This window comes from Hyperolius riggenbachi, chromosome 3 (genome assembly GCF_040937935.1).
Source record: "Hyperolius riggenbachi isolate aHypRig1 chromosome 3, aHypRig1.pri, whole genome shotgun sequence".
Classification (NCBI taxonomy): domain Eukaryota; kingdom Metazoa; phylum Chordata; class Amphibia; order Anura; family Hyperoliidae; genus Hyperolius; species Hyperolius riggenbachi.
Window position 1 is genome coordinate 312,814,816 of NC_090648.1, and position 27,923 is coordinate 312,842,738.

General features: G+C 43.2%; 1 protein-coding gene across 3 annotated transcripts in view; it reads left to right on the forward strand.

Moving 5' to 3' along the window:
- Nucleotides 1–27,923, forward strand: part of BEST3 (bestrophin 3) — a 65,299-nt gene that overhangs the window by 29,838 nt on the left and 7,538 nt on the right. The window contains exons 3-8 of one of the 3 annotated variants that reach the window (XM_068276687.1): nt 10,922–11,016; nt 21,328–21,561; nt 23,405–23,559; nt 23,999–24,076; nt 24,171–24,323; nt 26,684–26,764. In XM_068276687.1, coding sequence (XP_068132788.1) covers nt 10,922–11,016; nt 21,328–21,561; nt 23,405–23,559; nt 23,999–24,076; nt 24,171–24,323; nt 26,684–26,764 — 796 coding nt within the window. Of the gene's footprint in view, nt 1–10,921; nt 11,017–12,468; nt 12,552–21,327; nt 21,562–23,404; nt 23,560–23,998; nt 24,077–24,170; nt 24,324–26,683; nt 26,765–27,923 lie in introns of those variants that run through there. The other 2 variants (XM_068276689.1, XM_068276690.1) reach the window with 2 other exon arrangements.

Genomic DNA, 27,923 nt, shown 5'->3' on the forward strand with positions numbered 1-27,923 from the left:
GCTCCCATTCCCTTCTTGCACCTCTGACACTGTATTTGCCATTGGCAGATTTTGGTGCTCCGTATCAATTGTTATGTATAGAGTGCTTGGGGGGCCCCAATGTAAAACTTGCATCGGGGCCCACAGCTCCTTAGCTACGCCACTGTGTCAGATTACATCTAATTTTGGGGGATACACTACGGCAGAGCTCAAACTTCCCCGGCAGACCTTTTACAACACTGTTAAGGTCATGTATATTTGAACCCACCCATGTCCACGCCCACAATATGCTTGACCACACCCATTTTCTTGGTGGTGCAGGGGGTTTTCGGGTGAGTCCACTCACCACTTTTCCCAGGACTATACCCCTGGGTTAGTATGTAATATTCATTTGCAGCTACGTCATGTTTTTATGTTCAATAATTTTACTTGCTTCAGGTTCCCTTTAAGCAGGTTTCACACGTATTTGAAAGCGCGCACAATTTGCAATGGTGCTGCAAATTTAAATTCAGGCAACAGGGCTGCATTTTTTCAGGTGCGATGTTCAATTCTTGTTTCAATGAAAGTCCGTGGCAATCACATTCAGGGCCGGCCTTTGACCTGAGCGACCGGTGCGATCGCTCAGGGCGCCGGCTTCCAGGGGGCGCTCCTGCCGCATGGAAGCTCCGCCCCCTGGTGCCGTGATAAGGGGCAAACATGATGCCCGTGCAGCCACCGTGATGTAGGGGGAGCCGCGGGGAGGGCAGCCCGACCTCTTCCTCCCTTCCTCTCCGGGCACTCTCCCTGCTCCCCCCTCCGATGCACACTGCAGCAGAGCCAGAGAAAACAACTCGCCTCCCTGGTTCCGATCGCCGGCGCCTCTCACTTCCCGCTGGTCGCCTCTTCTACATTAGTTACTGATACACACTAAACTTCCTGTTGAGCAGGAAGTTTAGTGTGTATCAGTAACTAATGTAGAAGAGGCGACCAGCGGGAAGTGAGAGGCGCCGGCGATCCGAACCAGGGAGGGAGGTGAGTTGTTCTCTCTGGCTCTGCTGCAGTGTGCATCGGAGGGGGGAGCAGGGAGAGTGCCCGGAGAGGAAGGGAGGGAGAGGTCGGGCTGCCCTCCCCGCGGCTCCCCCTCCAGTATGAGGGGGAGGGGGGCACCTACCTACCTACCTACCTACCTACCTACTCTATACTGGGGGCACCTACCTATCTAACCAATACTGGGGGGGGGCAGCTACCTATCTAATCTATACTGGGGGGCAGCTACCTATCTAACCTATACTGGGGGCCGGGGGGCAGCTACCTATCTAATCTATACTGGGGGCACCTACCTATCTAACCTATACTGGGGGGGGCAGCTACCTATCTAACCTATACTGGGGGGGCAGCTACTTATCTAATCTATACTGGGGGCACCTACCTATCTAACCTATACTGGGGGGGCACCTACCTATCTAACCTATACTGGGGGGCAGCTACCTATCTAATCTATACTGGGGTCACCTACCTATCTAACTTATACTGGGTGGGGCAGCTACCTATCTAACCTATACTGGGGGGGCAGCTACTTATCTAATCTATACTGGGGGCACCTACCTATCTAACCTATACTGGGGGGGCACCTACCTATCTAACCTAAGCTGGGGGGGCAGCTACCTATCTAATCTATACTGGGGGCACCTACCTATCTAACCTATACTGGGGGGGCAGCTAACTATCTAATCTATACTGGGGTCACTTACCTATCTAACCTATACTGGGGGGCAGCTACCTATCTAATCTATACTGGGGGGCAGCTACCTATCTAATCTATACTGGGGGGCAGCTACGTATCTAATCTATACTGGGGGCAGCTACCTATCTAATCTATACTGGGGGCAGCTACCTATCTAATCTATACTGGGGGCAGCTACCTATCTAACCTATACTGGGGGCAGCTACCTATCTAACCTATACTGGGGGCAGCTACTTATCTAACCTATACTGGGGGCAGCTACCTATCAAACCTATACTGGGGGCAGCTACCTATCTAACCTATACTGGGGGCCGGGGGGCAGCTACCTATCTAATCTATACTGGGGGCACCTACCTATCTAACCTATACTGGGGGGGGGCAGCTACCTATCTAACCTATACTGGGGGGGCAGCTACTTATCTAATCTATACTGGGGGCACCTACCTATCTAACCTATACTGGGGGGGGCACCTACCTATCTAACCTATACTGGGTGGGGCAGCTACCTATCTAACCTATACTGGGGGGGCAGCTACTTATCTAATCTATACTGGGGGCACCTACCTATCTAACCTGTACTGGGGGGCACCTACCTATCTAACCTAAGCTGGGGGGGCAGCTACCTATCTAATCTATACTGGGGGCACCTACCTATCTAACCTATACTGGGGGGGCAGCTAACTATCTAATCTATACTGGGGTCACTTACCTATCTAACCTATACTGGGGGGCAGCTACCTATCTAATCTATACTGGGGGGCAGCTACCTATCTAATCTATACTGGGGGGCAGCTACATATCTAATCTATACTGGGGGCAGCTACCTATCTAATCTATACTGGGGGCAGCTACCTATCTAATCTATACTGGGGGCAGCTACCTATCTAACCTATACTGGGGGCAGCTACCTATCTAACCTATACTGGAGGCAGCTACCTATCTAACCTATACTGGGGGCAGCTACCTATCAAACCTATACTGGGGGCAGCTACCTATCTAACCTATACTGGGGGCAGCTACCTATCTAATCTATACTGCGGGCCACCTACCTATCTAATCTATACTGCGGGCCACCTACCTATCTAATCTATACTGGGGGGCAGCTACGTATCTAATCTATACTGGGGGCAGCTACCTATCTAATCTATACTGGGGGCAGCTACCTATCTAATCTATACTGGGGGCAGCTACCTATCTAACCTATACTGGGGGCAGCTACCTATCTAACCTATACTGGGGGCAGCTACTTATCTAACCTATACTGGGGGCAGCTACCTATCAAACCTATACTGGGGGCAGCTACCTATCTAACCTATACTGGGGGCCGAGGGGCAGCTACCTATCTAATCTATACTGGGGGCACCTACCTATCTAACCTATACTGGGGGGGGGCAGCTACCTATCTAACCTATACTGGGGGGGGCAGCTACTTATCTAATCTATACTGGGGGCACCTACCTATCTAACCTATACTGGGGGGGGCACCTACCTATCTAACCTATACTGGGTGGGGCAGCTACCTATCTAACCTATACTGGGGGGGCAGCTACTTATCTAATCTATACTGGGGGCACCTACCTATCTAACCTGTACTGGGGGGCACCTACCTATCTAACCTAAGCTGGGGGGGGCAGCTACCTATCTAATCTATACTGGGGGCACCTACCTATCTAACCTATACTGGGGGGGCAGCTAACTATCTAATCTATACTGGGGTCACTTACCTATCTAACCTATACTGGGGGGCAGCTACCTATCTAATCTATACTGGGGGGCAGCTACCTATCTAATCTATACTGGGGGGCAGCTACATATCTAATCTATACTGGGGGCAGCTACCTATCTAATCTATACTGGGGGCAGCTACCTATCTAATCTATACTGGGGGCAGCTACCTATCTAACCTATACTGGGGGCAGCTACCTATCTAACCTATACTGGAGGCAGCTACCTATCTAACCTATACTGGGGGCAGCTACCTATCAAACCTATACTGGGGGCAGCTACCTATCTAACCTATACTGGGGGCAGCTACCTATCTAATCTATACTGCGGGCCACCTACCTATCTAATCTATACTGCGGGCCACCTACCTATCTAATCTATACTGCGGGCCACCTACCTATCTAATCTATACTGGGGGCAGCAACCTATCTAATCTATACTGGGGGCAGTTACCTATCTAATCTATACTGGTGGCAGCTACCTATCTAACCTATATTGCAGGTACCTACCTATCTAACCTATACACTGGGGGCAGCTACCTATCTAACCTGTACTGGGGGCACCTACCTATCTAACCTATAGCTGGGACAAATGCCTATCTAACCTATACTGGGGAAAGTATACTGGCTACCTATACTGGGGGCACCTACCTGGCTAACCTATACTGGGAGGGATCTACAGCTGGCTACTTTTACTGGGTCACCTATGCCTGGCTACCTATACTGGGGGGGACTTATAGCTATATGTCAGGAATCAGGATGGACGGAGGCACGCCCCCCCCCCCCCCATTAGTGTATGTGTGTGGTGCGCTGAAATGCGAAGAGGATGAATTTGGGGGGGGGGGCACCAAAATCTGGTTACGCTCAGGGCGCTGTGAAACCTAAGGCCGGCCCTGATCACATTTTTTTCCCATAAAATGTTGAAGTTAATTGGATACACAAGATATAAGGTGTATAACTCAAATCACGTAGACAAAAGAGAAAGAATAGGTGTTAATACTTAGGCACAGTTCTCACTTGTGTACATGGAAAACACACATGCATTTTTGTATGCATTTTCTAGAACCCACGCACATTCAAATTTGGAAAAATATTTAAGTTTTTTCCCAGCAGATAAGGTAAAAAATAGTGTAAATACGTGCAGTGTCCCAAAAAAATCACAACCTGCATTAGATATACACAAGTCCATTGATTTACATGGGCTATCTGTACAAATGTACATTTGCACGCTCGCAATCCTGTAAAGTGTGAACCCTGCCTTCTAAACAATTTTAATTTTCTGCTGGTCTCATACATTGTCACTAGATTCCCCCCCCCCCCCCCCCCAATAATTTTGATGACACTAGAAAATGGATTAGTCTCCCTGTCTGCATCTCCTTCTTAGACAGGGCAGTCTGTCGCAGAAGTAGTGAGTGGGAGCAAGGCATCTATACAGGACTTGGCTGCTAAACTGTTGCATGAGGGGTCAAGTCCCAATCCCCCTGGATGACAAGCATAGTGTGTGTGTATGCAGGCAGCATGTACTGTAGGTTTGTTCAGTTAGCTGAAGTTTAGAAGGATAACTTTAATCAGTTCTTCTTCTGATAGCAGCAATGTTTTAAAGATGAAAATTGATAGCCTGTATAGAGCTAATTAGGCAGAAATAGGCCTGTTGTGTCTACAATGACCCATATCAAGTACCCAATGTTTGTAAAACAGGCCTATAAATAGTTTTGTCCAGCTGATAAACAGCATGTATAGAATATCAGTCATTTATTAGATGAAACCCAGATGTGACCTGAGAAGATAACTCAGGAGTGAAATTGTGTTTGTTAACAACGCTGTATTTGTGCAGAACTGTTTCATATTTCTTGTTTATGAAGGCTGGTTAAACACTCTACGGCAGTTATTTATTATGCTGCTGCCGGACAACATGTGCAGAATGTATACTAGGGGTATATAGTGTTGCATGCTGACCCATAGTTTCACACGGCATTCCCAAGCTATGCTAGTTATCCTGGCTTGTGCAATGCTTACTTATACATTGCAGTCATGTGTCAGCCATCCCACACTTCCCCCCACATGACTTTTCATTATCTCTTGCAATATTGTACCCATCTGATGTCTTAATAGTAATGCCACTTGATATTGTTCAGGCTGCTTGATAGTTATCTTGCAGATATGTATTACCTGGATTGGCGTTTGGGTTGAGTAAAAAGGTTATTTAGCCAGTATCTCCAGACGGCATCTCTTGCACTGTGTATATCTGAAACACATCTGCAGCTCACAGAGCTTGTGCTGCAGCCAATTTACTATGTTGTGTCCTGCTGCATTCAGTCAAACACACATGCATTACAGCTGTGATACAACCTTATCATGGCAATGCATTTCTATATTGCAGTTGTGGTTCATTTGCCCCATGGTTCATACTGTATACATAGGCCCATATACTTTACTTTAGGAGACACAGCAGCCAGGCTTACACCCCACTTGTCCCATGTGCATCAAGGAAGCAAGTGGGAGCAGTCTGCAGGCTGAAGCAGCGCAGAAGGTAAGGGGCTGAAGGGGCTTGTTTATAACAATAGTAAAATTAAATTTAAATAACATTCTCTTATTGTGCATATTCTAATGATATCAGATTTAGAAAACTGATTTTTTTTTTCCGTGTTTGACTTGAAAAATAGTCACTGAGAGACAATGGGATGTGGAGGATCCAAGGTTAGGTGAGAAATGTATAGATAGTTTTTTTAAATCTACCTAGTTGTGTCACCATTTGACACTTATTGAAAAAATCTGGGGCCCCTTAGTTGAATAGAATAAATGCTGTGGGTTCAGTTCACTGTGGCTATTTTCATGTGTGCCTTTATGATTAAATCTAACTCTCAGTGAGATTTTGAGAGGATATTGATGAGCTTTATCACTTGCCATACCAATTTTCTTGTCTATGCAATGGTGTTTTCTTGCCAGTGTTTGAGGGTCAGGCATCAGGAGCATATCAGGTCATTGTGCACAGGAGTGAGAGTGGCCAGGCTAGTAAAACATTATACTGGGACCTCGGGAATCTGAGATGTTCGTGGCTCCTCAGAGTCCCTCTCTTATCTAAAGAATTTTATTACAGAAAGAAGCTAGTTTGATTACATTTATAGGCTTCCCCATTCCTTCCACATTCTTCTGAGTGTTCCTCCTCCACCCAGAGTAGGTTTGGCAATGGTGTTTCAGTCATCCTTGACTGCTTGATAGAACTTCTGTATTTTTCCACCTGTCTTTTAATAAAATATTAATTAATTAATTATTGATGCATATTGTTACCATTGTCCTATCCAATTGTTAACTTCCTTATTTAGTTAATTGTGTAGTCTGCTTAATAATGTTGGTTTCTGCGCCATTCTATGTTCTGACAGTCCTGTCAGCTCCCTTTGTAGTAATGTTATTACCCAGTGTGCTGTTGTTGGGTGCCTATTTCCTAGCAATGCTACATGCTGTGTGGTGGCTATGGATGGTGCAGGTCAGAGAGACACAATGGAGGCCAAGTCAATACTGTGGTAGGACCAGACTCTGTTGTAGGCAAGGTGTAATTAACCACTTTCCGACCGCCTAACGCACAGAGGCGGCCGGGAAGTGTGCCCTGCAAGGACCGGCTCACCCACAGAGGCGGCGGTCCTTGTAAGGGCATGGGCGGAGCGATCGCAACATCCCGCCGGCCATACGGAAGCGCCGGCGGGATGTTAACCCCGCGATCGCCGCATACAAAGTGTATAATACACTTTGTAATGTTTACAAAGTGTATTATACAGGCTGCCTCCTGCCCTGGTGGTCCCAGTGTCCGAGGGACCACCAGGGCAGGCTGCAGCCACCCTATGTCGCACCCAAGAACACTGATTCCCCCCCGCCCCAGATCGCCCACAGCACCCCTCAGGACCCCCCCCTGCCCACCCCCCAGACCCCTATTTGCACCCAATCACCCCCCTAATCACCCATCAATCACTCCCTGTCACTATCTGTCAATGCTATTTTTTTTTACCCCCCCCCCCCTGCCCCCTCCTGATCACCCTCCCACCCCTCAGATTCTCCCCAGCCCCCCCTCCCCCTGTGTACTGTATGCATCTATCCCCCTGATCACCTGTCAATCACCTGTCAATCACCCATCAATCACCCATCAATCACCCCCTGTCACTGCCACCCATCAATCAGCCCCTAACCTGCCCCTTGCGGGCAATCTGATCACCCACCCACACCAATAGATCGCCCGCAGATCCGACATCAGATCACCACCCAAGCGCAGTGTTTACATCTATTCTCTCCTCTAAACACCCACTAATTACCCATCAATCACCCATCAATCACCCCCTATCACCACCTGTCACTGTTACCCATCAGATCAGACCCTAATCTGAAAATTGATTTTTATTGTTTTTTTTCACAAAGTGTCATTTTCCGCTAACTTGTGACAAAAAATAAAATCTTCTATGAACTCACCATACTCCTAACGGAATACCTTGGGGTGTCTTCCTTCTAAAATTGGGTCATTTGTGGGGTTCCTATACTGTCCTGGCATTTTAGGGGCCCTAAACCGTGAGGAGTAGTCTTGAAACGAAATTTCTCAAAATGACCTGTGAAATCCTAAAAGAACTCATTGGACTTTGGGCCCCTTAGCGCAGTTAGGGTGCAGAAAAGTGCCACACATGTGGTATCGCCGTACTCAGGAGAAGTAATATAATGTGTTTTGGGGTGTATTTTTACACATACCCATGCTGGGTGGGAGAAATCTCTCTGTAAATGGACAATTGTGTGTAAAAAAAATCAAACAATTGTCATTTACAGAGATATTTCTCCCACCCAGCATGGGTATGTGTAAAAATACACCCCAAAACACATTATACTACTTCTCCTGAGTACGGCAATACCACATGTGTGGCACTTTTTTGCAGCCTAACTGCGCTAAGGGGCCCAAGGTCCAATGAGCACCTTTAGGCTTTACAGGGGTGCTTACAATTTAGCACCCCCCAAAATGTCAGGACAGTAAACACACCCCACAAATGACCCCATTTTGGAAAGTAGACACTTCAAGGTATTCAGAGAGGAGCATAGTGAGTCCGTGGCAGGTTTCATTTTCTTTTTGTCGCAAGTTAGAAGAAATGGAAACTTTTTTTTTTTTTTTTGTCACAAAGTGTCATTTTCCGCTTACTTGTGACAAAAAATAATACCTTCTATGAACTCACTCAGTGAATACTTTGGGATGTCTTCTTTCCAAAATGGGGTCATTTGGGGGTATTTATACTATCCTGGAATTCTAGCCCCTCATGAAACATGACAAGTGGTCAGAAAAGGCAGAGATGCTGGAAAATGGGAAAATTCACTTTTTGCACCATAGTTTGTAAACGCTATAACTTTTACCCAAACCAATAAATATAGGCTTAATGGGTTTTTTTTTATCAAAAACATGTTTGTCCACATTTTTCGCGCTGCATGTATACAGAAATTTTACTTTATTTGAAAAATGTCAGCACAGAAAGTTAAAAAAATCATTTTTTTGCCAAAATTCATGTCTTTTTTGATGAATATAATAAAAAGTAAAAATCGCATCAGCAATCAAATAGCATCAAAAGAAAGCTTTATTAGTGACAAGAAAAGGAGCCAAAATTCATTTAGGTGGTAGGTTGTATGAGCGAGCAATAAACCGTGAAAGCTGCAGTGGTCTGAATGGAAAAAAAGTGGCCGGTCCTTAAGGGGGCTAAAGCCCTAGGTCCTCAAGTGGTTAATACAGAAGTGTTTGATGCATCTTCATTAGTACTACAGCTTATCTTGATATGTGAATTACAAAATAGTTGTTGGGCTGTGGATGAGCATTCTAATCCTTGCCTACTGTATGTATCTGTCTCTGCTGATTAGTTGGAAGATTAATGGGGGAATGATTTAAGACCTGGTGCTGAAATCAGATTTGGTCAGCACCAATGTGAACATCAATGTGCCCATTCCACCCCTGGAGTCACAGGGAATTTCACTTTCTTAAAATGAAATCACAATTAATTCTGTGATATGTAAATATGTTTTTGTGTTTATATGCTGAATTGCTTAGTCACCATAATGTCACTATTAGCTTGGTGGGTGTTTCCATTCATTCCTTTTCAGTATTTGGAGGGGTGTAATTGTAGTATAACTATAAATCATGGAGATTTTGATGTGGCCCACATATATACACACTTTGCCACCATGGTGAGCCGCACCACCAGGAGGATCACCTGCCAGGGACCATATAACAAGTGTGACCACCATGACCCCCTATAACGTTATGGACACAATTACATGATTACCGCCACACATAACAAGTATGGCCACCATGACCCACTTCCTCAGCTTCCCCATCCTCCATAGAATTAACCATGTCACCCCTCCCCAGTAGTGCCAGTGTCCCCCTCTGCAGCTACCTTCCTCCCTAGTAACTCCATGCCTTCCCTGCATAGCCATGTCCAACTTTATTTCCTCTTATATAGCCCTACATCACCACCACAAACCCCCCCCCCCCCCTCCCAGCAGAGCAGTACTGGCAAGTATATGTAAAAAGAGAGAACCGAGAGCCCAATATAGTGTAGTAAGTCAAGGCAGTTAGTATAATGAAAGAGAGTAAATTATATACTCACAAACCAGGGTTACCTCCAGGCAACCACTGTACAGGCAGGTGAGGAGATTAACCTGTCCTCACTCAGGATTAAGAAGTTGCTTTCTGTAGCCGTGAAATAAAAGGGGTATCCCCCTCCACCAAGGGTGGATGTATAACGTTTTGTAAATTGAACAGAGGCGCCAAAAGGATAAGATCAATATTTAAAAAGTTTAAAAAATGCTTAGGAGGCAGTGGTGGACTTACCTCCTTCAAGCAGACACAACAAGCTGTGTATTCAACAAAGATATATTTATTGGTACACTCCAAGGGTTAATCACAATGCATTTCGCAGGCCTATACCCGCTTCATCAGGCAGTAGGGGTAGGAGTACACAGCTGGGAATGAAAGGCACATATTGGTATGTAACCGGACACGTGAAATATGTATGCAAATCAGTTTCATATTTCTTTTTGATATATGTGGGGTATTTTTGTAGAAACAGAGGGGGGGGGGGGCCTAGGCATAAACTTATCAGGTCAAGTACAATGGAGGTTGGGGGGAGAAAAAGAGGGGACGGGCCATCAGGAGGGATTTGGAGGGGTGGCGGGATACGGGGGGCGGGTGTGAGTAGAAAGAAAAATGGACATACATAGTACTGTGGTTAATTAGTTAATATAAATCGTTAATATAAAGAGATGTTCTCTTTATATTAACTGCCCAAAACTGTTGCTGCTCCTAATAAATAGAATGCCTGCTGTGCTGCAATCTCTTGTCATTTTCAAGGTTTTAAGTACACTTATCCTTTTATTCTGATCTAGCCAAAGCTAAAATAAGAGTCTGGGCTGGAACTGGAATTAATATGTAACTGTAATATAGTAATAGTTCTACTGGTGTACATTCACCTTCTTTCTGCTGCAGGTTTTTTCTTTCAGAATCTCAAAAACGTTACTTTGAAAAGTTGTCACTTTATTGTGACAGATATGCTGAACAAATTCCAGTAACATTTGTGCTAGGTAAGTGGCGCCACTAGCAGCCAAAGCTACTTTTATTGGTGAATTGTGCACTTTGTATGCCATTGATTAGCACACTGCACTTTGCATGCAGGTGGTCATGGGCACAGTGCACTTTGCATGCAGCTGGTAATGGGCACAGTGCACTTTGCATGCAGCTGGTCATGGGCACAGTGCACTTTGCATGCAGGTGGTCATGGACACAGTGCACTTTGCATGCAGCTGGTCATGGGCACAGTGCACTTTGCATGCAGCTGGTAATGGGCACAGTGCACTTTGCATGCAGCTGGTCATGGGCACAGTGCACTTTGCATGCAGCTGGTAATGGGCACAGTGCACTTTGCATGCAGCTGGTAATGGGCACAGTGCACTTTGCATGCAGCTGGTCATGGGCACAGTGCACTTTGCATGCAGCTGGTAATGGGTACAGTGCACTTTGCATGCAGCTGCTAATCGGCACAGTGCACTTTTTATGCAGCTGGTAATAGGCACAGTCCACTTTGCATGCAGCAGATCATGGGTGCAGTCTACTTTGCATGCAGCTGGTCATGGGCACAGTGCACTTCGCATGTAGCTGATGGCGGGTACAGATTGGAACTTTTACTGAAAAAGCAGATAATAAGCTTCCCATAGTATATGGCTGCAGTGTAGTTCTAGCATGCTGTGGGTTTTATGTAGTGCATGGAACAGCTTTTGTGTGTTTGTATCACATCTGTTTCACATTGCAATCTAAACTGCAGAATTGCATTATAAATGCTTGTTGACACAAGAAGATGTGGATTTCTATTGTGGGCTCAGTATTGATGTATGGAGAGCCATTTGATTCTCTCTGTGTACCACCCCCACTGGAAGAGCTGTCAGCCATCGTGGAATGCAACGGCACCCAGCTTCTATGTGATTATTCACTAAGGGCTGTGTCACACAAGTTAGTTTTTAAGTCCCTAAGCATCTGCATTACCCAATGCATTTGCAAACAACTACAGCAACTAGTTGTTTCAGCTCTAGTGTGCCATAAGTATTTGTTAGCAGCTGCACTGGATAACATTAGTAGCAACTACGGTACTTATTAGTGTGTGACATGGTCCTTAAAGTCGGTCTTTAGAAAGTTTGTTATGATCATATTACTGTACAGTCACTCAGAGCACACAGCGCACACAGTTATCACCCTGTCTGTTCTTGGCTCAGAGGCAGAAGAATGGAATCAATAAAATCTGTAGTCTTTCTTTCTCTTTTGTTTACCTAAGATACTGACGTCTATTTCTAAATTTAAGTATCTGAGCTTGTGTGGGAAACGGTATCTTGATGTATTTCATATACGACAGTACAGTTTCCACCAAGACTAAAATAGGAGACTTTAGTGCTGGGATGGTAAGCTAGAAGCCATCTCGAGCCACTGTTTAAGTGGTATAAAGTATCTGAAGTACCGGTACGTTTTTCACCTTCCTTCATGGAATGAATGACCTGAACTTCATGACATTTCCAGTCTTTTTAGTCATCGGCTATTATGACTTTACTGAGCAAGTCTGATGGAATGAAAAGTAAGTACAAAGCGTATCAATGTCAGACTGCTGAGCTCATGGCATAGCCAGACCACAGCACTCTTCATCTTGCCTGTTTATGGAAAAGCTGGTGGGCAAGTCGAGATTATGTGAGATTGTGTCTGCATATTTAACTATCCTCTGTTGTCTGAGTACCTTAAGATGAAGATAGGGGGTAGATCATAAGTCAAATTGCGGTTGACTCACTGCAGTAGAAGCATAGTAATGGTATTGGCAAAGTCAGAGGCATACAGAGAGTCAAGTGATGAAGTCAGTGAAACCAGATCATTAAATGAACCCTAAACTGAGAAGGATATGGATTTTTCCTTATAAAATAATACCAGTTGCCTGACTCTCATGCTGATCCTGTGTCTCTAATACTTTCAGCCACAGCCCCTCAACAAGCATGCAGATCAGGTGCTCTGACTGAAGGCAGACTGGAATAGCTGCATGCTTGTTTCAGGTGTGTGATTCGGCCACTACTGCAGTCTAAGAGATCAGCAGGACTGCCAAGTGTAATGATCGCTGCTGCAGCAGCTGTTACTGGAAGTAGTAGTGCTGCAGCTCAGGCAGTTCTGATCTCTTTCCATGCAAGCTGCATAGCTTTGTCTGCCTTTCCCTGCTGTCAGCTTGTGACTGATTATCATTCACCTGTGTGGGAATCAGCATGTCTGCTCCCATTGGATGACCTCAGTATAAAGATCTGCTTCCTGCAGGACTCCTCGGGTTTTCATAGCTTCAGTTTAAGCCTGCCTTGCTTCACAAATAAGTTGATTTGTTCAATACTCTGTAATATCTCATCATAATCATACTCAGATAATTCTTTTAAACAAAAATCTTTATTTTCCCTAGCCAGGGAGGAAAGTTCATTAGTAGTTTCATAAGTCCATTTAACTCCCCTGAAAGACAATTGCATTTCATTATCTGTTAATGGCAGAATCTCATTATAGGTCTCAGTCGTTAAGGATAACGACTCTGCAGATCGGACACGTTTCTTAGAACGTTTGCGTTTTGCCTTAGACCCTGCTGTTTTTGGTGATTTATTCAAGGCTGCAGGAAAATTATCAGTAACACTTTCTGCTTGCTGAACATTTTTGCAAGCAATTGAAGGAGAAGCTGATTGCCTGCTGCCAGGAGTTCATTAAGAGGAAAAGGCAATGGATCTATGCGCAACCAGTTATGGATCACAAACGCTAGAAATTCCAGCGGTCTCTCTTTCAAATCGGAATGATTGAGAACATCAAATGCCCACTGGAATAATTCCCCTTTAAACAAAATATAACTTAGTTGGAGTGCCCAGGTTGAAACAGGAGTCGCTTGGAGATCGGGATTGGCCAGGAACCTGGCACATTCAGAGAAAAACTCATTTTCTGTTTCAGAGTTAAGTTCTTCAAATTTCTTAAAGGAACAGGAACCATAATTAACAGTGTCATATTTTCTGGGAATCCCCCCCACAATGGGGATTGGTAATGGGGTTTTCATAATGTAAGGCTTGGTGGTGTATTCTCCACAGTCAGCATGCAACGCATGAGCTGACGTGGAGGAGGTACACACACTAGCACAAGGAAACAGGCTATCCCTAGTATAGTGGAGGGGAGCACTGACTCCAAAAGGAGATTGTGGCGCACAGAGCCGGTGCAGATCTGACAGCCACAAACAATGCTTTCGTTATAACGTCTCAGCGCAAAGTAGCGCTGAGCGCATAAACCAGAACTGAGGAGATCAGGACAGGTAGACAGAATGAACGCTTGCTAGCTAGCGGCTACTTAGCGACAGCAAGCGTCCAAAACAAGACAGACTGGAATGAGGCAGCCAATGCGATTGCAGCGATGGCGTGCCTCACAAAGACAGGACAGGATAGTCAGGAAATAGCAGGATCAAGATAGATGAACGTAACACAGACAAATATACAATAAGTATGTTTTCCTAGCGTATTACAATTACAGCTATCAATGAAACTATTTGTAACGTCTGACTAACATATGTATATATCGGCAATGAACCGATATATGACATAAGCAGGAACGCTGACTAGGACTAGAGTAATACAGGGAACAGGACTCAGAAGGATTCGCTATCTCTTCGCAGAGATGACCGCAATCCACAAACGGTAACAGAACAGGATTCAGAAGGATTCGTTATCTCTTCGCAGAGATGAACGCAATCCACAAACAGTAACAGAACAGGATTCAGAAGGATTCGTTATCTCTTCGCAGAGATGAACGCAATCCACAAACGGTAACAGGACAGGATTCAGAAGGATTCGTTATCTCCTCGCAGAGATGAACGCAATCCACGAACAGGACCAGGAGCAGGATACTAGCTCAGCACGGGTGCTCACGATACGCGCAAACTACCAAAACGTGCTGGAAAGCTGACTAACTGCACACAGGATATAAACAGTTTGTGTACGTATACATCAGCGACACTGATGTATCAACGTAACACGAATACAAGGAAAATAATAAACGTGCTGGTATGTATATATATGGGCAATGAACCAATATATGATGCAAAACCAGCAAAGTATCTTTAGAACAAGAAACACGATCGGGGGCTGAAGCGACAGCAAGGCAGGCTTAAACTGAAGCTATGAAAACCCGAGGAGTCCTGCAGGAAGCAGATCTTTATACTGAGGTCATCCGATGGGAGCAGACATGCAGATTCCCACACAGGTGAATGATAATCAGTCACAAGCTGACAGCAGGGAAAGGCAGACAAAGCTATGCAGCTTGCATGGAAAGAGATCAGAACTGCCTGAGCTGCAGCACTACTACTTCCAGTAACACCTGCTGCAGCAGCGATCATTACACCAAGCAACTGGTATTGTGGAAACATGCTATAAGGGAGCCGTAAGCTATAGGTATGTAAATATTTATTAATTACAAACAATTGTTCAAATAGAAAACACCATCAAAATAGTTTTTAAAAACCCTACTAAAACCAAAAAGCAATGCATAGAGGCCTCTAGCAAAAACAGTCCACAGTGGGTGTGCACTCCTATTCCAGGACTAGCCAATTTCTTCATGCCCAATAATTAATATACAATGCCATCAAGTAACGTCCATATGGATAGAGAGCGTATCTGTTGCCAACTCAACCCCATGTGCTATTGATTGTGCACGCCTCTGGGGATCCCCAAACGCCACCATTACTAACACTAACAGTGTCGAACCCCCCAGCAGGCACAGGTGCTCTTGCTCAAAGTAGGCTAGAAAAGTTGCAAGCAGACAAGTACAGTTACCCTCCTGAGGCCAAGTATTAAATTGCTGAAGTTGTCTATAGTGCAGCTCTTACTGCTCCCCGCCAGGGTATCCACGGAGTGACCAACAGGGCTGAGTCCATCTGCTAGCAGCGAGCTCAGGGATGCATGGCTCAAGCCACAGACACTGCATAGAGTTGAAACGCCTACTGCACCATTAACATGGAACGATGTGCTGGGAGGAAGATCGCGGAGGCACAGGTGAGCCAGGTACCGCCGACCATCGGACATCACGTACCACATAACACGTTTCGTTCAATCACTGGACTTCTTCAGATATGATGTCATTCCAGTAGGAATGCCCATTTATACTCAGTGGGTGATGGAGCATCCAATCACATTTGTTTAAAACATGCTGGTGTGATCCTATTATTATTGCCATAGCAGCCAAAAAAATGCAGGAACCGTTCATTCCAGGGACAAAAGAAGGGGTATATACAAAGTTCACAAAAAAGCTTTTATATTCAAATCCTTATTAAGGCCCTGGGGTATCAAGCTCCCGCATTCAAAAATGAACGCTGACTCTTTATTTCTCAGTTCTTTATCAAAGTCCCCATGCCGGGAGCTTATGTTTAATTTATAGATCCCCATTACTTTTCCCCCAGAGGATCTTCCAACCCTAGTTCACGCCTTCATCACATCACGGCTGGATTACTGCAATGCCCTTTATGCTGGCCTCCCCAAAAAGGACCTGCGTCGCCTGCAATTAGTGCAGAATGCTGCTGCCAGATTGCTAACAAACCAGCCTCGCCACTGTCACATTACACCGATCCTTCGCTCACTGCACTGGCTACCAGTAGAATGGAGAATACTCTTCAAGATTGGACTGCTGACATTCAAATCCCTGCACAACCTGGGCCCTGGATACATGAAGGACTTACTGAAGCTGCACCACACCTCTCACAATTTCAGATCAGCAAGTTCTATAAACTTGGTCACTCCCAGAGTGCACCTCAAAAAATCTGGAGATAGAGCCTTCTGTCGTGCTGCCCCTACTCTTTGGAACTCCGTGCCAACCCAGTAAAGACAGCACCATCCCTGGAGCTATTCAAATCCAGACTGAAAAGCCACCTTTTTAGCCTGCATTTCCGGACTTATAAAATTCTTCCTCTATACCACGTTGGTCTGAGCCATGCTTATGCGCTTTGAGTCCTATGGGAGAAAAGCGCTCTACAAATGTTATTTGTTGTTGTTGTTGTTACTTTTAACCCCCGTGGGTCCAAGTTATGTGCCGATTTGAAGTGTAGAACCATTGGATTAAGTTTCTTTCTGTACACATTTTTTGCTTTTTATATTGGACACATGTTTACCTATACGGGTGTTCAGAGCTCTGAAAGTCTTGCCTATGTAAGACAGGTTACATGGACAACGGATCTGGTAGATCACTCTCTCTGTGGAACATGCAATTCGGTCATTTACAGGGAACGATTTAGTACAATCATGATTAAACTAATGACTCCCCATTTGCACATATTGGCATATATCACAAACAAGGCATTTAAACATTCCTTTCTTGGAAACGTTATTCCTTTTTCTTCTATTTCATTTAAATTCGCTGCTGACCAATAGGTCTCCCAAATTTGTACACCTCCAGGCGGCCATATGTGGGAAACTTCCCACTATTTTAGAAATCAGGGCATCTCTCCACAACAAATGCCAATGCCGGCTATGTATATCCTTAACCTCATTTAAATGAGCCCCAAATGTGGTGACAATGCAGGACCCCCCCTCCTCCAACAGCAATCTTGCTGCAGGAGGCAGCGGCAGTGCCTTCCTCCCTTTTACAACCCTTTTTCAGCAAATCTAACCTATCCCTAGCTATCGTCCTATGATAGGCAGTAATCACAATTCTGTTGGGGTGCCCCCTTGCTAGCAGCCTAGGGGTACCGGTACAATTCATATCTTCAGGCCCATAAAGTTGCTGCTAGCATATAGTCAGGTGTGCATGAACCGCACATACAACCAGTATCGATGACCAACCCACCGTGTGCATATATTAATGCACGCCTCTTAGTGGATCACCAATACGCTCTTATTACTGCCATAGACTATGGTAAACCTCAATCCCAAAACCTAGGCAGGCAGTCATGGCTTCAACACTCATGTATCAATGCGAGCAAGGCTTTAGCCGGCAAAGATGCATGGAGCGGCATGCCACCACACTAAGTGCATCATTGGGAGAGGAGGACAGCAGAAGCACGGTGGGCAGGGTTGCGCGTGCTGACCTGCACGCCTAGTCATGTGACACATTTCGTCATAGACTTCCTCAGACCTGTGTTTACGGCGGCTGAAGACCGCCCATATATCCAGGATCAACGATCTTCAGAAACGCCTCTTATAAAATTAACCCCTTGGTTAAAAACACAGGCTGTTTGCATGCTATACTTAACCACTTTACCCCCAGCGGTACGGATACCTCCGTCCCTTTTTCCCTCCTTTCACCACCAGGGACGGAGATATCTGTACCTCCCGCCGCTGCCCGAGCTCCCACTCGCTCGTGCGCACGCTCCCGCTCTCGTGCACACCGCCGCCCGCTCGCCCGGAGATCAATGAACGGGAAAAACCATTCCCGTTCGTTGATCTAAGCCCCCGCAATGATCAGCTGCTTCTATGAGAAGCAGTGATCAGTGTGAGAAAAAAACAGTTTCCGAGCCTCCTAACACTTCACATAAACAAAAAGTTACTGTGGCCATCTTGTGGCCAAATAGTAAAACTACACCCTAAAGCATTTTTCATACACAAATACAATAGTTTTACACTAAAAATTAACTCATTACCTCCCACACTCCCCAATTTTTTATTTTGTAATAAAAAAAAGAAGTAAATAGTTACTTTAGGGACTGAACTTTTTAAATATTTATGTCAAGAGGGTATAACACTGTTATTTTATAAACTATGGGCTTGTAATTAGTGATGGACGCAAAACTGAAAAACATGCACCTTTATTTCCAAATAAAATATTGGCGCCAAACATTGTGATAGGGACATAATTTAAACGGTTTTATAACCGGGACAAATGGGCAAATACATTTCATGGGTTTTAATTACAGTAGCATGCATTATTTAAAAACTATAATGGCCGAAAACTGAAAAATAATGATTTTTTTCCCACATTTTTCCTATTTTCCCATTAAAACACATTTAGAATAAAATAATTCTTGGCATAATGTCCCACCTAAAGAAAGCCTAATTGGTGGCAAAAAAAAACAAGATATAGTTCATTTCATTGCGATAAGTAATGATAAAGTTATAGACGAATGAATGGAAGGAGCGCTGAAAGGTGAAAATTGCTCTGGTGCTCCAGGGATAAAACCCCTCAGTGGTGAAGTGGTTAATGTAAAGAGATGCAAGTTTGATCACTGACAACAGGTAAATAGCTCCCTTCAGAGTCATACAACATTCCTAATAATTTGCAACTTTGAAAACAGAACCGAGGGGCTACTTTTACGTTTTTGCTCCGTACAGAACCACCAGCAGGAGCAGAACTACAAATCATGCAGCCCCAGGGAAACTTTAATAGGAACACACCCACAAACACACCCACAAACAGTATAGCCACTCCCCTCTAGCAGTGCAACTCCCCTCCTTCAGTAAAGCCAAGTACAGTACTTCACATGCACTATACCTTGCGCCGCATGTATCATACTGCACCTTCACTTCACCATGCTGCACTGCATGTGTCCCACATAGTAGCTCACGTGTGCAATACTATACCATAGATATTATGCATACAGTACCACGCATGAAAACTATGAACCCCTCACTTGTACCATTCCATGCCAGACATGCACCACATTGTAATACACATGCACCATGCTGTAGCATTCTGCACTACACGTGTTATATGGCACCACCCATGTACCCTGTTCACCATGGCTTCTTGCTCGACATTAGAACAACAGAATGGAATACTGCTCTTACCAGGCTGTATGATAATTGCCATACTTTCAAATCCTAGTTTGGAAAGTACCGACTGTGTAGTGGCTAGCCAACTCCCCACAGTCTGTTACTACTGTACATCATGTATGTTGTGCTTAATGTCTCACACTCCAGCCTGCTTGGACACATAGCTCTGGTCTTCTACTGTCAACCTCAACCCTGCACCCCATCAAAGGATAACTGGTCACCTCAGCAGCACCAGCTGATTACTGGCTCATAAAAATGTTGGACCTCCCCTCCGTCTCCTTTGTGTGTATGGCCTTCTTTTTCTCCCCAATTGCCCTATTTAATTTGTTCCAATCATGTTACCCCTTCTACAGTAATATTGGCTTGGCTGTCAGGTTTTTCCCATTCCAGCAAGCCATTCTACTTTTTAAAATCCCTGTTAAGAACCCTCTTTTAATACATATTGTCTTTCACCACTTGGAAGTTTGAGAGCATAGGACAGGCATGGGCAAACTTGGCCCTCCAGCTGTTTGTACTCTTTTTGTACTTTTTTTAATTGCATACTGGTGAAAGGTTATTTTAATTTAGAAGATTTAAAATGATCTACTTGTAGCAAACTTAGGATAAAAAAGTGAATTGAATAATGGCCATTGTATTTTCATGGAATTTTAGTGTGGTATCTCTTTAGCCTACTATGGTTTTGTCTTTTACCAACTGCAACTGCAGTAGTTTAGAAATAATTGTTTGATGTCAATTCTTTCTTTCTGGCTGGCACCAGCCCTGTTAGGCTTTCACTACTACATAAAAAGGAATGCATGGCTAAACCAAACATTCTTGTGTATGCGATGTTTCATGAATGGAATGGCTCAAATCTTGTATTAACATCTCTAAACATTTAATAGCTCTTACTAAAGAGACTTCTCCTCTCAATGTGGCTGATCCGAAAATAAAGATATACTCACATCATGTAAAAAATAAGATTAGAATCACAGAGCAGTTAAGGTGTGTACACAAGCACCGTTAGTGTTGCACTTACTTGTACAACTAGATCCTGCAGGTGGTACTGCGGGGGAATGAATGCTGATTGTTAATTAATTATTCAAAATAGAAGAGAGTGGTCTGGCACTACCAACATTGATTTGTAGTTTTACTTAGAAAAGTGACGTCTGCTTACTGCCCAACCAGCACCAATCCCACTTGGAAGAACCCGGTAAGAGACTTTACAATACAGTAAGCAGATGTAAATTTTGCTAAATAAAACCACATATCAATGTTGAATAGCGTTTACTTCACATACATTTGGCTCAGAGCACATACCATCAGCCATATGTTACCGGGTGACCACTTACACGACTTCACCAACTTGCAGTGCCGCCTCCAAAATCCTTCCCTTCTACTTTTGAATGTAAATGAATTTACCTATTTTCTGGAACATTCTTTTTTTTTTTTTTTTAGCAAAGAACTGTCAGTGTACCCACAGGTATATCTTGTGCTTGATTTGAAATGTGCTGTTTTGCCTTTGTCTAATATAATCAATAACTGACTTGATAGTATTCATTTTAAATATTTGTAAATCCATATATTTTATTCTCATTATATATGTATATTTATGTTTGTTTTGTTTTGCAGGTTTTTATGTCACACTTGTAGTAAACCGATGGTGGAATCAGTTTGTGAATCTCCCTTGGCCTGACAGACTTATGCTGCTTATCTCCAGCAATGTACATGGGAGAGATGAGTACGGACGTCTACTCCGCCGAACGCTTATGCGTTATGTCAATCTAACCTCCTTGTTGATCTTTCGTTCAGTCAGCACTGCAGTTTACAAAAGATTCCCAACCATGGACCATGTTGTAGAAGCAGGTAAAGTACTGACAGTTTAATGATATTATGTTCCACTAAATCAGGTCTAGGCAATCCAGTAGAAATAAAACTTTCACAGGCCTACACTGATAAATATTATGTTTATGGGGGTAACATAGCCTGTTGCTTAATAACTTTATTCAAGAATCTTGCCTACCCAGTTGTCATACTTACTGCCATGCGGTGCTGGTTATTTGCCTAGTATCAGCAGTGGTAATTTCTGCTACTTTTTCAATCCCTAACATATCCTGTTAATAATGCCACTGTTTGGCCTGTGTTCAGCCCAGCCCTCCTCTCTTTCCCATCCAAAATCCCAACGATATCCGTTCCATATTCTCACTGCAACCCCCTAATAGCCCTACATTTAGTCATATCCCACCCTAATCTCACTCTATTTCCTGCCTTATTCTTCACCCTAACCACCATTACCGTTACCCATTCTGTCTGCCTAACTTAGCCTCTATCATTTAAATAATATTGCCTACCTCCAGTTACAACATTAAACCTTTCCTCATCTGATACTTTCATCCTGCCTATAAATCTATGCTTTCCTCCTGCCTCTAAGCAAACCTGACCACCTCAAGCTAAGCCCCACTGTCCCTAATCTTCCGTGACATTTCTAATTTCCCAAATTTCCAATAAGTACCTCTTGGCATGGAGCCTGCTAATGTATTAGGTACCGGATGCAATGGGCACCTGGCTTCCAGATTACTTGACACCAAAGTAAATTGGTTTGCTAAAGGTAACCATGAACATGATACTTTTGCTAGCTGATATCGGTGAACCTGAACAACTATTAGCTTCACATAACATAATTGGATGGAACGGGTTTATTGAGACAAGCATCATGTCATCCTTCTTTGGAGATATAGGCCAACTCTATGGGAATTGTCTTTATTCGTATTGCCGCACACTCTTCTGAAGTTGTTGTATAACCATTGCCACTGCTGAGGCAGGGACTAATCCTCTAGGAGGCCAATACACAAAAACAATTGCTAGTCTGCCACTGGCACACTCTAATCTCCATGGGCAGCTTTCAGTAGAATTGTTGAGGTGCTGGGCTTTTTTTTGAGGTAGATAGCCTGCATGACAAAATAATGCTGACTAGGGAGCAAAGCACATGTAAATATTAATTCATTAAAGCGGTATAAAAACCTGACATAATATTCAATAAAAACATGTTTTCCTACTTTTTATATGCCATACGGTTATCATATTTGCATTTGTGCATAAGTATATTCATTTAGAAATGATAGGTTCCCAAAAGTACAGTTTTTTGCTTTGTGAGCTGACTTTGCATTTTATTAATAACTGGTTTTATTCATTATGTATTGAAGGCAGACATGCTTTGACTCTCTGTCTGTGTCCAGCTGCTTCTCCACAGTCAGAGAATGTGTGTCATTCCTCACTTGATACATTTAGGTAAACACAAGATAACATTATCTACAACTTTGGATGCGTCCAGATTTCAAAGCACTGACCTTTCAAGCTCTGTGTGTAACCCTTCGAATGCTGGTCTAGTAAAAAAAAAATGCTGGTTGCATATAATATGCTGTAAATAATGTTTTAGAGCAAAGATGAAATGCTGGGTTATATTCCACTTTAATATACAACATCAGTAGGCATAAGTCTTATGGCAATAAGCAGTAGCAAGGCACAATATTATGCATATTTACATTGGTCGCAAATATATATTACTTGCTTATATGTGATTTATTCACAATTTTGTTGTGTATATGTGTATTATGTCTATTACTACCAAACGAGTTTTGTGTAATTGCATTATTATCATATTTGTAGTACTTCTCAGATTTCGGATATTTGCCTGCTGGTTTTTAAACAGGATTTATGACATCAGATGAGCGAAAACTATTTGACAACCTTAAATCTCCTCATCTCAAGTACTGGGTGCCAGTCGTATGGTTTGGAAATTTAGCCTCAAAGGCGAGGTCTGAAGGCAGAATCCGTGATAGTGTTGATCTTCAAATAATGCTCAATGTGAGTCAGAAGCATAACCACAAATCACAGTAAACAATTCTTCCTGTCAGCATGCTTTATATTTTTGATCCATAACCAATTATACAAATGCTAACTGCTTTTATGATCCGATTTCACCCATTGACTTTCAATGGGAAAGTACTTCTGCCACTTCCTAAATGGCCACCTCAGTCGTGTGTCATCTAGTGTAGCGAGTCCTTCTAGCATTAGTATTACCCAACTCATACAATGGAAGTAAAGTAAGCTGTAGAACGGTTATACAATCTTTGTTGTTCTACTGACTGAGTACATCCATATCAGATGCTTCCATATGGATAAGTTTATATTCAGGTTTTGAGTTGGGTTATAATTCCATAGTGCCCTTCCATAAATATTTGGTTAACAGTTTCAAAATAACATCATTAATTATTAGCTGGTGCTGATGTAAATGTTATTACAGGAGATGAACCGGTATAGATCCTGGTGTGGACTTCTCTTTGGCTATGACTGGGTTGGTATTCCTCTCGTGTACACTCAGGTAAATGCATATACTTAATTCTGAGACTCGGTTTTAAGTCACGTTAATATTTGTGAGTAGATAATACAAGTCCACACCTCTGTTTGCTTTTCAGGTAGTAACTCTGGCTGTTTATACTTTTTTCTTTGCTTGTATTATTGGCCGTCAGTTCTTGGACCCCGGACAAAACTATGCAGGGCATGACTTGGATCTCTACATTCCAGTGTTCACTCTGCTTCAGTTCTTCTTTTATGCAGGATGGTTAAAGGTAAATATATGTTTACAAACATGTTTATTTCTTGTGTTAACTAAAGTTGATCCCTCTATTATGTACAAATTCTGCTCCTTAAGGAGATCTCATGATGGTGCATGTAACTGATCTGCATGGACCTGATTGGCTGGTCACTATCATATGGTCATGTCTCTTTTCTGCTTCCTGATTTATCCTACAAAAAGCTGCTTAAATTAACCAGAGACGAAACACCCTCGTGTATTTTACCATATATATCAGTGGGAACATTAGAGAAAACATCATTATAGCTCAGTCTGTCTTCTCTGATGTATTTTCAAGCTCAAGCCTGTCCCCTTCTGGCTCTGCTATAATGACTTAGCTGTAATGATTCCTGAGCAAAGCCAGACTGAATGCTCAGTCTGGGATTTTATCAGGGCTGATAAAAGCAGGCTGAGCAGTAAAGAATGAAACAGAAAGCAGGGTAGGTGTTTTTTCTAATGCTCCCACTGATATATATATGGTAAAATACATGAGGGTGCTCCGTCTCTGCTTCACTTTAAAGGACCACTATTGCAAAAATATAATTAAGAAGTACATTTCTTCCAGAGTAAAATGAGTAATAAATTACTTTTCTCCTATGTTGCAGTCACTTACAGTAGGTAGTAGCAATCTGACAGAACTTAGTGAATGGCAGTTGCTCTGTTCAACTGCCAAAAAGGTGTACAGCAAGCAGGGAAGCTGGCCAGAATCATTGTATAAATCCTCTTCAGGGAATGTCTTTATGAAGAATAAAAGCCTTGCTGAGAATCCCCCATGAAGAGATAGACTAGTCCAAAACCTGTCGGTTCTGTCAGATTTCTACTACCTACTGTAAGAGACAGAAACTGGAGAAAAGTAATGTATGGCTCATTTTACTCTGGAAGAAACATAATTCCTATTTTTAGGTTCATATGTATTTTAATTTTTACATTTTTTTGTGATAGTGGTCCTTTAATGAATTCTGTTTAAGGAAATTTCACATAGAATACATTGATCATCGGTAGGATTTACTATCTACAATGTACATTATGTAGTGAGACTGTATAAATAATGTTTCCTTTGTTTTTAAAGGTAGGGATGTGAGGGGTGGTGAAGACTGTCTTTACATGACTCATGGTATTTTAAAATTATGATAAATATTATTTTGATGCTCATAACAAACAGGTTTCAATTTTGAAAGAAAACGTGGCCACTGTAATAGATCAAGCTGATTTGCATGTTTCCGTTACAATGAACAGGCATTGAATCATCCTGTGGTTATTCCTGTTGTTGTTACAAGAGCAAATATCCTCTTATATAAACCCCGTGTCTCTGCATCCCAGGGTGTGTGTGTGTGGATCCATGCTTTGCGCAACTGCGCATGTGCAGGGATGCGGAGACACGGAGGGGGAGTGACCGCGGCTTGCAGGGGAGGATTGGGCCAAGGGGCGGGCGCGTGCACGGCAGACGTGTGTGCAGCGGGTGCATGCGCGTCGACAGACCTAGAGCCCGTTTTGAAATGGGCTTAGGTCAGCTAGTTGCTATATAAATCATAAGTCTTAATTTATTTTACCAGCTCACAAGATCCGAGATTTAAAAAAAAATGATTAAAATACTATTTTCTGTTGCCCATGTCATAACATCACCAAAAGTCAGGCCCCTTTATTTATTTATCCGCCACTGTTTATAAAACCCAGATCCTAGGTATACTGAGGATTTATCAAACACAGTTAAGCAGTAAAAAGAATTCTGTAGACAAGAGAAACTTCTGTGACTTGACCCAATGGCATATCATTTGTTGAGTGTTTCAATGTGAATTTTCACATCCGAATTTTCTGCAGAACAAAAAACGGCCTTCATGTATGATTTTGGAACTGACATGTTAATGACATATAATGCAAGTCAATGGAAATGTGAATTTTCGCATTTCATATGCAAACATGCGAATAACAACATTTACATAAATAACAAGGACAATAGTAGCAACACCTACCCCCCAACCTCCCCCCTCCTTCCTCTCCCCCCCCCCCCCCCAAAAAAAGCACCTGCTCAACATGCCCCTCTGGAAGAGGAGGAAGAGGAATCTATAGCTTTAAAAAATCTCATTTAGAATTTCACAATGCATGCATCACAATGCATAAAACAATAGTTAAAATCACATGCACATGCAAGTTCATATTCACATTAAAAGTTTGCAAAAATCACTATGGCAAGAGTGAAAGCACCCTAATACAAAAAGAAATGCTTTACAATTTCAGGATATAATGAAAACAGTTTGTAGTAATAATATGTGACTGAAGCTTGGCTACTTGGAAAGCAATGTTACCCTGTTTCTATAAGTAGTAATATGTTTTAATTTATGTAATACTTTATCCTAGGTAGCTGAGCAGCTAATTAACCCATTTGGTGAAGATGATGATGATTTTGAAACTAACTGGTGCATAGATCGAAATTTACAGGTGAAGTATTTTTATTTGATTTTATGTTTCTGTGGGAAAGCTGGGTAAGCTATGTTCAACTAATAGGGCTCAATGTGCTGATTTAATAAGACTTTCCCTGAGCTGGAGAACATTGTACAACAGTCAGGATGGAATTTTTTTCCCTGAAAGGACTTTCCGAGGCGAGAATGGTAAAAAAGTGAAATACCTACTGTATGTTGATGCATCATCCTCAGGGGACGCCATCCGCACCCTCCGTTTCATTCCACCGTGTATTTTTTTTAAATTACAGGGTCCAATGCATATACCGGTGCACTCGCGGCTATGCAAACTGTGCAGGTGCGGCAAGATCGGCACCCATCTTAATTCCCGGGCAGATGCAGGCGACCCGAGGTGTGGGGTCGGGTCCCCACGGTAGCACAACATTTAAAAAAAAAAGAAACACACAGCGTAATGAAACGGAGGGCGCAGATGGCGTCCCCTGAGCATAATGCATCAACATAGGTTTTTTATTTCTTTTTTACCATATTTGCCTTGGAAGTCATTTAAAGGAAAATTGGCCAAGCCTTGTTAGGGGTTTTTTTTTTTTTTTTTTACTTTTGCCTTCCCCTGGATCAACTAGGACATGTGAAGGTGCAGGACTGAAAGGTACCTACTGTTATTTATTTGTTTTTTATTATTATTATTCTGATTGGACTTGATGGATGGATGTCATTATTCAACCAAACTATGTAACACTAAGACGTTAGGGTGAACCATTAAATTTGGACTGGATTTGATTAAAAAAACTGTTATGTGGTGACAGAAGTTTATAACCCTCACTTGAGTCATTGGGTAACATAGTGGCTTGCTGAAAGGTGAGTAAATAAGTAGCTGTCTGACTGTTTGCAGTCATGTGGCACCGTGACTGATAAATTCTAGCTGTGGATTGTGCGTGTGACTGCAATAACATAAATACAAGTTCCAGTGTCAGACTGGGAGGTGGAAAAACTGAGGAAATCCACCTGCTGGCCAAGCAGCAGTAACCCTGTGTTATCACTCCCAATAGAAACCTGCAGCAAGTCTTCACAGTGAGCAGCAACTCCTGATTACTGCTGCTTGGTCAGCAAGTTGATTTCCTCAGCTTCTCCAGCTCCCAGTCTGACCCTGACTAGTTCACTAACTATTCAGCATCAGTATC